General features: G+C 32.9%; 1 protein-coding gene across 6 annotated transcripts in view; it reads right to left on the bottom strand.

The window, feature by feature from the left end:
- Positions 1–1447: 1447 nt before the first annotated feature.
- SKIC3 (SKI3 subunit of superkiller complex) overlaps positions 1448–11442 on the bottom strand; it is a 101014-nt gene continuing 91019 nt past the window's right edge. For all 6 annotated transcript variants that reach the window (XM_079146007.1, XM_079146004.1, XM_079146005.1 and 3 more), the window contains 3 exons: positions 10167–10297; positions 8574–8697; positions 1448–5516 (listed from right to left, as the gene is read on the bottom strand). In XM_079146007.1, the coding sequence (XP_079002133.1) occupies positions 5442–5516; positions 8574–8697; positions 10167–10297 (330 nt within the window). In that variant the 3' untranslated portion in view covers positions 1448–5441. The remainder of the gene's footprint in view (positions 5517–8573; positions 8698–10166; positions 10298–11442) is intronic.

Here is an 11442-nt window from a genome sequence, read left to right as displayed (position 1 = left end):
TAGCAGTTTCCAGAAATACTTAATTGCCTGATACTAAACTATGCAGTATTTTTCTCCATAGTAATGAAGTAATGAATATATTTTATATGTCAGGAGGGAAGGGAATGGTATTAAAAAGAAAGGGTCTTAAAAACTCAAGTTATTTAAGCTACCTGGGAGTCAGATATTAAAATAATGTTTTACTTAAAGTGGGTGGCCTTTCTATAAAAAGTATAACCTATTGGATGTGTAGCAGGCACATATAATTACATTCAACTATTTATAAATGTTGGTTTCCATTAAAGTACTCCGAGTGAAGACCACTTTTCTTCCCACAGTCTTAGACCCCCAAACTGTTTCCCTTCCTTTAGCATATGAGCCTTTTTGCAAAGTGGTTCTACACAAAGGTTTGCAAGCACAGGGGGTTCCCTTATTCAATGGAATCAAGAGATGCTACTTCACACGTACTACACCATACAGTTCATTTGTTTTGCTTCAGTTCACTTCTGACTTGGAAAACTCTGGTGACCTTATTAGAACAAAAGAAAGTTTGTCATTAGAAATCTAGTTCAAGGCCCTGATTTTACAAATACACAGAAAAACCTGAAGGCCAAGGCCAGTAACTTACCCATTCAATAGTGAAACAGGATGAACACACTTCTTAGTATTTGTGAGTGTAATTTAATGTAGTCTTTAAGAGAATTAGAGTGAAGTACTTATCATTGGTGTTGGTGAGACCATGTTGTTAATAGCATGTTGGGTGACAACAGTTTGGATACTAACTATTAGAGAAATCAACAGCCATATTCTTAACAGTCAACTCTTTGGATTTATTTTCACAGTAAAACTTTTTAATAACTCATCATCTATATCTTATCACTTCTTTTAATAATAACTTAGATAATCTCTAATCTCACTGATCTTATGAAATTGAAAATCAAAGATATATGTATTCATTTTACAGTATACTAACTTTCCATTGCTGCTATGACAAATTATCAAGTTTAGTGGCTTAGAAGAACAAAAATTACTAAATTACTAATCTTATAGCCCTGCAGATCAGTTCTGTAGGTCAGAGGTCCACCCTGGGTCTCACCAAACTACAAGCAAGTGTCAACAAGGCTGCATTTCTTTCCAGGGGCTCCACAGAAGAATGCTTCCTTGCTGTTTAGTTTCTAGAAGCCACTTCATTAAATGACCAATGGCCCCTTCCTCCATCTCTAAAACCAGAAATGTGGAATCTCTCTGAACTGCTTCCATTGTCACATCTCTCTGAAAGGCTCTTTACTTTTAAGGACTCTTTTGATTAAACTTGTTCCATCTGGATAACCCATCTCCCCATCTCAAGGTCTATATATTCAATCACGTTTGAAGGTCTCCTTCACCCTATCTTCAAAATGCTAGGGATGAGGCCATGAATATATGTAGACACCATTATTCAGCCTACCGTAAGAAATTACAAAATATGTTTTCTTATTACTCACTTTATTTCCAGAAAAATTAATATAATTTAATTATGTTCTTATAGTAAATATTACATTCAGGGAAACTAGGTGGTGAAGAATGAAGCCTAAATTAACTTTTTTACTGGCAAACTCAGTAAAGATCAAGACATGCCAATCATGCCACAGTCCAGTGGTGTACTATAGAACCCAATGCTTATTTAAGTGGATACTCCAATTTTAATTATCCCTCTTCTGGCACCATTTTGCTTCACTAAAAACAAATTGCTATTTTCAATTCTGAATTCAAAAGTAATAAAAAAAAAATATTTCAAATGTTTCCTAATAGCTACTTATTAAAGTATTAAAGAAGAAATTTACCTACTTCAAAACATTCTGAGGTCCAAGTCAGGTATGGTGGTGCGTGCCTGTAATCCCTGCAAGTTGGGAAGCTGAGGCAGAAGGATTTAAATTCGAGGCCAGCCTCAACAAATTAGCGAGACCCTATCTCAAAATAAAAAATAAAAAGAACTGGAAGTGTAGCTCAGTGGTAAAGTATCCCTGGCTCCCATCATCGGTACAAAAACAAAACAAAAAAAACCCAAAACAAACCTTTTTTTGAGGTCTAAAGATAGTTTAGAATTTATTTTAAAAATTTTGATTGTACAAGATGTGTAGGTACATTAGAATTTAAAATCCTGCCATTCAAAAAGTTCCTAATCGCACACAGAAAGACCCCATGGTTATACAGTACATTAACAGACACGATGAGTTGGTCATGAGGAACAATAGAACTTAAGTGACTTTCTTTTTTCTTTTAAATATTTTTTAAGTTGTTGATGGACCTTTATTTTATTTATTTATATGTAGTGCTGAGACTCGAACCCAGTGCCTCACACATGCTAGGCAAATGTTCTACCACTGAGCCACAACCCCAGCCCCTTAAGTGACTTTATTTTCTAAACCAAAAATGGGGCACATTCTGAGAGAATTTTAAGATTTTATTTCATTTAATAAGAAGTCATTAAGTATATGTGGAAAATTTTTTGTGCTTGCATGCAATATATAAATGTATTCCTTAAAGTATATAAACAAAAGCAAAACAAAACAAAAAAACTCTCCTGCAAATTGAGGGTTCATTTATAATCTGTAGCTGAGTGCTATCCCTTACAAAAGCAGCAAGGAAGGAAGCCTGCAAAGTTTTATATTCACTGGCAACTACAGTGGGAGAAAGGAGGATCTGGAGAGAAGTCAGGGTCAACATTGCCAAAACAGAATATCTACATTTTTAATGTGTATAAATTAAAATGGATCTGCAAACCACACTGACTCCAAACTAGGTTTCACTGTTGTGTTCCTATAGTTTCCCCAAAGTAGATACCAAACTTTCTATGGAGGAGCCAAATGTATGCTCTTTCACGTTCAAATATTACCAGTAAATATTAACCTAACTAATGCTTCATAACATAGTAAAAACTAATCTCTCAATTTCCTTAATGTACTACTTGAGTATTTCTATCCAGTCCTAGTCTATCAAGAATCCTGAACTAAAGAACACTTTTCAAGAGCTCATTTTGTAAAGTTAAAAAAGAGCATAGTATCTTAAACTAAGGGTTTGTTTTTTCCTTCTGACCAGAAATTAATGGGACACTTCAAGAAATATGACAAATGATCCCAAATAATGTTCCAAAAGTTTACTTGTATGCTGAAATATGTTTTTCCCTTAAGAAATTATCCTTAGATGCCAAACAAGTCTATAAACATCTAATTAATCAGTGATAGCCAAATGGTGGGTGGAAAATAACAGCAAATATACTAAAATTCTCCAATAAGATAAAACAAAAATACACTAAACACTAAAATAAATGCTAAATGTTAGTTCTTCAGGAAATAACTTTGAATCTAATTCTTGAAATTACACTTACATATAAACTCCAAAAGAATCCTGGCCACTTTTAAAGTTTCTAGAATCTGATAACACTGATTCATTTCAAATTTTGTTTTAAGTATGCTGTTTACCACTGCTCTCATTTATTAACTTGCATTAAATGACAACATTAAGATCATTTAGCCTAAGTTCAGCACAAAGTAAGCTTTGTAAAAATCACATGATTAAGAATAATTTAAGGCTAAAAGTACTGAGCAGCAATTTGAAGAGAAAGCGATAAACAAAAGTTAAGAGAAGATGTATACATATAAATGCAAAAAAAAAGAATGACCTCAGGTGGTATCAACTAAGGGATTGTTCAACTCTCCTTTCTTTTTTGATACTGGCGATTGAACCCAGAAGTGCCTTACCACTAAGCTATACCCAGCCCTTTTTATTTTTAATTTTGATACAAGATCTCACTAATTTGCTTAGGGCCTCACTAAATCTCTGAGGCTGGCCTGGAACCTGTGATCCTCCTGCCCCAATCTCCTGAGTTGCTGGGATTACAGATGTGCACCACCACATCCAGCACCAACTCTTCTTTCTAATCTGGGACTGAGATTCCAGAAAGCCAACATTTGGCAAGGGAATCAAAAAGTTACCCCTTAATTATGGGCCTGGAGCAAAGGCTAACCAAGACCACACTGAAGGTGGAAGTAACCCTGTGAAGCAAGTGACACCCCAGAAAGTAAATGGAGAATAAGAACTGAATCAAGCATCCACGTAGATGGAGCCAGACCACTCAGGATGAAAAAGTTGAAGCATTTTCCCGAGGAAAGAGGAGGACATGGACACCAGGGATGCACAGGTAGCCTCCAGCAGTTCCTCTCTGGCTGGCTGTGAGACAGGTGGTTAAAAGCACCAAATCAGTTTTACAGTTATAAGACTAAGGAAGAAAAGGGCAGAAAATGACATGTGCTTGATTACAGAAACAAAGAAAAACAGAATCATTAGGTTAATCTAGTGATTCACAAATCTGAACAAACATTTTAATTTTTCAGGCATGGCTTTAAAATGCAGAATTCTAGGCCCTCCAATCCTTAATATTCTGACTGCATAGATCTGAATGATTATAATGTTCAGTCAAATTTGGGAAACACTAGGTTATGGTTCAGTTCAACAGATTAGTTTCTAAAGTACAATTTACAGACTTTATCAATTTGCATTATCTTACAAAGTAACATTGAAGTGGCTAGTTTAGAAAAACCACATACATAAAATATAACCACATATCTTTGTACAATAAATAATATTGTAAATGTCTGAAAATACTTTTAAAACTACAAATTCAAAGTAAGCAACATACAGCTTATTTAATATGTAAAAGACTTTTTGAAAAAAATAGATAACTGCTTTCAAGTTTTATGATTTGAAGTTTAGAAATTATCTCATACTGATACTATAGATAAAATAAGACACTTTTATTTCAGAAAGTTTTTTCATAATTGAAGGATATGCATGATCAATTAAATACTGTCAGCACTATTTTCCAACATTCTCCATCATTTTTAACTGAAGCCATACACCTGAGTATCTTGAATTATATAAACATATCCATTAGTAGTCAAAACTAACATTTATATTATGCTTATTCAATGGACTCTGAGATGATACACTAGCAAAACAGGTTACAGGATTATTTGGTTTTCATGATGAGTTGGTATGCGGAACTCCAGAATTCATGGAAGAAATTAATTTATTTTCATCAAATGAAAGTTCTGCTCTTGTATATTATTTATAAAATGGCTATAAAGGCTTTATTGTAAGGGATTACCAAAAAAGATGCCCCATTATATACCATGCAAGATGCAAAAAAAAATTGGTTTACAAATAACCGTTGAGCGAATAAGGGAATCATGGTTTTCCTTTCATTATGGACTTCTCAAATCAAAGATGTTTTTCTAGTTAAAGTTAACCAGAGTTAATGGAAAATTACGTCCTTAAAGAGTTTTAACTTCTGTAGGTTAAAAAAAGGAAAAAACATGGATGATTACAATTACAGTTTTAAAATATGTTGCTTTGGGGAAAAGTCTTGATTCAAAGTTTCCTTCTTATAGCTTTTTCTTTGCTTACTATAAGACAATCCACTGTTACTCTGAGGACAATTTCTGATTCAGTTCCAATGCTCTTGTATCTCTGTGAGTTTCAGCATTGTTTACCAATACCTGTGGGAAATTACATACAGGAACGTTAGGATTTTATTAACAGTATCTATATTAGATTCCCAAGGACAGCAGTCTTAAAAAGACAATATCAAACTACACAAGAAAAAGTAATTAGGTGCAGTCTTTCAATCATTTTTGCTGAAATAAGCTATTGGGCCAAAGTTAACTTAAGAGAGAAGCACAATTTATTAGTACAGATGTCAACATTTTGATTATTAAAGTGTTGGTTGGCCCTGTAAGAAATTAAAGGTGGTTTTTTTTGGTGGCTTGGTTGACATTCCTGTCACCTCTAATCCTACCCCAAAAGACCACGTTATGTATAGAACTGTCCAAATAACACTGGTCCTCATTAAAGTCATTAAAGTCACAGCTTAGAATCTAGGCCCTAGATTTTATCAAGAATTTTTCCATGATTTTCAAAGTCCTCAAACAAGGAGATTCAATTCCAGCTGACCATCCAATTCCTAAAATATTTTTTGGTTGTTCACTGTCAAACACTGCAGGATCTGAGAAGCTAACAACATAGCCTGCCACTGTTTCATGACATTGCCAAAAGATGCAGGACTCTTAGTTCAAAGACAAAGGTCTTCATTACTAATGATAACATTAAGTGGCATGAGCATCAACACATTCATATCCATTCCCTTTGCCCTCTAAGCCTCACAAGGGTGACGTAAATGGATACACAGAATTTCCCACCTACATAGTGAGTTGCATAACAAGAGGAGGCCCTGAGCCTAGGAGATTCAAACCTTTTTATAATGGAAGTTTAATGTAGTTAAGTAGTGCCTATCATTTGCTCAGGAGGGAGACATTATCTTTGTCTCCCAAGTCTGTTCACTGCATAAAAATCTTAAAATCATAATCTGGAACAGAGTAGTTAGATCCCCTGTTCACAGGATCTTTAGAAACACATGGTAAACTATCTCTCAAAATCCACATATAGTCTACCTTTTTGGTTTGTAATACGTTGATTATAATACCTTTCTCCAAGCATTGCTTTTTTTAGTACTTTTTAAATACTGTATAGTTAATCAAAAGGCAAACAATATTTGCCTGTTGAAAATGAAAAAGGTTTTCATTAGTTTCACTTTTTTTTTTAAAATTGTTGGCTGAAGTTGTAAGTATTTTAACGCTTTCCATTATTATGTACTCCTCCTTTTTCAAAAGAATTTAAGATACATCTTTTTATATACTTAGACAGCAGAGCCATTCCATGAGGAGTAAATATTATCGCATACATTTTGTAGAAAAGGGAAGGAAAAGCAAAACAATTTTTTCAAAGATCATGTGAGTATTCCATTAGATTCTACTACCTTTAACCCTATCTAATCTACCTATATGCCTACATTTCAATAACCATAAAAATAAACAAGCAGCACCTAGAACCTCTGTCTATTCTTTTTATTATTCTACATGGCATATTAGGAGAATGGATTACTATAGTTTAGACCAATGGTTCTCAACCATAGGTGACTATACCCAAAGGATCATCTGACAATATCTAGAAAACATTTTTGCCTGGTGCAATAAGGGTAACAGGGAGGAAGACAGTGCTACTGGCATCTAGTGGTTAGAGGCCAGGGGTGCTACTAAACATCCAACTTTGTAAGGATGGCACCCATCACTAACAAAGAATTATCCAGTCCAAAATCTTAATCAATAGTGCTGAGGTTGAGAAATTCTGGATTAAACAGGATGTAAAGGATGTGTCATACTCCTAGCCCAGGAAAAGAGAAATATAGGTGGACAAATCAATGTTAATAGAATATCCATACCAACTCACAAATCTTTTTTTCTTTGACTTAGTACTCTGGTGTTTTTATTTAGACTGGCTTTTGGATAAAACATTTTATCCATTCATTTCTAAAGATAAAGCAAAAGTAAAGAAAGGGAGTATAGTTAAGTCATCCCTTTCTGGCAAAAAAAAAAAAAAAAGAAAGAAAATGCTGATTCTTGGAACCGCCTCAGGTTGAGTTTCAATGGACACACACGTACTGCTATAAATTTCACTAGATATAGACTTTAGATCTGCACCTCTCAACTTTTTGTACACCTCAGTATATCTGATGAATGGTTTTTAAACTTGCAATGTTTTTTGGTTCACGAATAAAATACTGATAATCAGACGAGCTCCCTAAAATTCTACTCTGCTCTTTCATGTAACAAAGCTTCTAAGAATATATCGCCAGGCATGGTGGCACATACCTATAATCTCCAAGGCTCAGGAGGCTGAGACAGGAGAATCTTGAGTTCAGAGTCAGCCTCAGCAACTTAGTGAGGCCCTAAGTAACTCAGTGAGACACTGTCTCTAAATAAAATACAAAAAAGGGCTGACAATGGGGCTCAGTGGTTGAGTGGCCCTGGATTCACTCCCCAGTACCAAAAAAAAAAAAAAGAATACATTGTCAGATATACGAGGATAGTGATGAATCTGTTAAATTTATTACAGGAAATAAAAAACTGAAACCTCTTGCCACCTATAGTTAGTATCCAATTATTTAGAAAATATGTCACAACTGATCATGATTCCAATGTTTTAAACCAATGACTATCAATACCTCCTATTAGTTTGGATTCTGGGTATGGTCAAAGAAAATTTGACATCTTACACACACACAGGTTGAATTTACAATAACCTATTTTTAAACACAGCCTTAAAAATTCTGCAATTGGGGCTGCTCAGTTGGTAGAGTGCTTGCCTTGCAAGCATAAGGCCCTGGGTTTGGTCCCCAGCACTACAAAAAAAAAAAAAAAATCCTGCTATTTTTGTCAAAAACCCTAGCTTTTAATATTATAATACTAAAATGGGAATTTTATAACTAACACATGGTAAAATGCAAACTACTTATTTAACCTTCAAATTATATATTTGCAGAATTGTTTCTCTACTTTCAGTGAATGCCACAATAGAAACACTGTAGTAATCAATTAGCCAAAGAATTATGTGGTTCCTTTTTTAAAAAATCCATCATAAAGTAGACTAATTTTCAAAAACAACCTTACTAAAGCTCTTAAGTTCAAGATGAAATATTTTAAATAAAATCAAAGCCTTACATCAATAAGCTCATAGTCATTTTTGGCATAGAGGTGTCTCAGTAGGTACCAACGAGCAGCTGATACAATAGATTTTGGATATCCTGGTTGATATACTACTCTCTCCAAAAGTCGCCGTGTCTCTCTGGGAAAAAGATATTTATGTTAAGTTCAAAGCATATAAATTAACAGGAGATATTTCATATAATAGTCTCACTCACATCCTCATTTTTCTCATTCTTTTGCAGATGTCACACATGATTACTTTGTGATTTTTTATTCAGATAAAAATTAATAACAATGACTGATATTTACTAAGTACTTATAATGCACTAGGTATTTCATAATGCACTATATGTTTTACACAAGTGGTTGTATTTAATATTCACAACCTTATTAGGTGGGTTGCTGTTATTATTTCCACTGCAGATAAGCAAATTAAAGCTCATTCCAAATAGTATGGGGAGAAAATCCTTATTTTATGAATACTTCTGGGTGAGGTATCTCTTATCTTTCCTGAAAGTAGGCAGAAAAATAAATAAATAATATAGTATAACAAGAAATATTTAATATCTACACTAGAGGTTAAGTGTGTAATATCGGGCATTTAATATATGTTTTTGAGGATTTTACAATATATGAACTCCTACAATAATGTGGAATTACAGTTACAGTTTAATTTTTTTCCTAATTCATTAACATGAAGTAGAAGAATCTTACAGGTAGCAAATGGTTTGAAACAGGAACTAAAGAACTTGTCTTGAAGAAGCTTTGGCACAGGGATCATATACCAAACACACTTTTTTCTTGGACTGGACGTTTATTTGGGCTGGTTTGAGAATATTAAAATTAAGTGTAAGTTGCCCACAGTGTGTGCCAGCAGAAAGAGCTCATTAGGAAGTTCACACACTAAAACATTTCTTGGTGAAATGAGTCACACAGAAAATGGTCAAAAATAAGATGTTATTTTAAGATGTTATTTTAATAATTTTAAAATACTCTTGACTATTTTTTCACCTATATTACCTCTAAATAATTTTCTTCACTTTTTTTTTTTTTGCCCCTATCCCTGATCACCAATAAAAACTTTTGCTAGAGTTTTTATATTTTAATTTGAGCAGCTTTTGGATTTGCCAGATATGAAACTATGCTATTTACAAAAGATATGTCAGCCTTTTCAATATATATGACTTTTTTCCATACTTTACTGTACTAGCAAACACTTCTATTAATGTAGCCTTGAACTTGAGTTTTTCTGATTTTATTTATAGAATGTACAAAACATTCTTGGCTCATCCTAAAAGAGCACAGAAAGACCCTAAGGACCATTTCATTTGAAATGCTATGATGCCAAACCTCATATTTGTATCTATGTACCAAATTACTTTTTAAAGAAATATGAAATTTTATTTTCCCCTTTACCAGATTACTAGAACCAGACATTCTAGAGTAGAGGTATGATAATAACCCCACAGTTTGTTAAACTAGTTCATTAAGTTAATTATAAATCTTTCCTTGATTGTTTCTTAGAAGGTTTTTAAGTGAAGAAAGCATTTCCAAGGTAAAAAAAAACAAAAACAAAAACAAACAAACAAAAAACAAAAAACTTCATACCTTGCTCCCATTTTGCGGTGGAATTGTAACAAAGCTTGTAAAAGAATAGCTAGTGGACAGAAACAAAGTTTTAAGGCCTCAGTTGTAGCCTCTTGAACCAAAGATGGCCAGTGATCACTGGAAACATTTGCCTGTAACAATATAAATGTTTCTGACATACTTAAAGTATAAAATTCAAAGTAATTATTAAAAAATAATGTAAGATCTAATTCCTGCCTTTAAGGAGTGATAAAACAGAGTAGACCGAGATAGAAAAGGGACTTTAAAAGGAGGCATCATTTTTAAAATGCTGACATATTTGTTAAAAGAAAATGTAGCATTATATTATCAAGGTGAGTAAAATCTGTTAGTAAGCCTTTGATCCACTAAATAAACAAAAAATTTAACATTAATTCTTTAACAACTGTGATAAATATAAAGTTCCATACTTCAAAATTATCTAAGGAGAAAGGAAACCTGAATTGAAATATTTTAATAAAAATCACAATATAGAAATAAAAAACAGATCAGAGAGAAAAAATTAAAACAAAGTTATCAATATTGAAAACTTAAAAAAAATTACCTATAGGAGAAATGTTTATGTACATAACTTGGGATACAACTAGTTTTATAATATGTACTGACTCAAAAATATACTCAAACTCACAAGAAATAGTAACTGAAAATAAATGCTAACTAAATTACATAAGAAAAAATACACTAAAATTTTTTTCATTAAAAATCTCAAATTATAACCAAGATTTAATTACAGGTATCCATTATATACATTTGAATAAAGTCAATATAATGAGTCAATATCTAGTCCACTTCACATTTTAATAAAGTATATATGAGTCAATACACAGTCTACTTTAAACACTAAATTGTAAGAAAAAAAATGTTAGGGCAATATTCTGAGTGTAGTGTTGGCAACAGTAATTTGTATAATCAAGGAAGAGGAAACCTAATGAATTTGAAAAAAGAGAAAAGAGGTCATGAAGCGTCTTATAGAAATATGGGAGCAGTGGAACCTTGAGTGTACCTAACAAAGAAATAAGGCAAGGCATATACAATAAAATTACTTTTAACAGCTTTTTTAAAACTAGTAACATAAAACTACACTGGTACTTTTAGTAATGCACAGAATTCTAAGCAATTATATACAATATTCTATAAAGTTAGCCCAAAGATAATTATATAAGGATAAGGATACTATTTATAATAAGTATACTAAATAATGTGATTCAGAATGCACTTTTATTTTTATTTTCCCCATCTTTTTAAAACTTACTATTTG

This window comes from Sciurus vulgaris (assembly GCF_902686455.1).
Source record: "Sciurus vulgaris genome assembly, chromosome: 6".
Classification (NCBI taxonomy): Eukaryota; Metazoa; Chordata; class Mammalia; order Rodentia; family Sciuridae; genus Sciurus; species Sciurus vulgaris.
The sequence above is the reverse complement of the archived record's forward strand: the minus strand, read 5'-3'. Positions and strand labels throughout refer to the sequence as shown.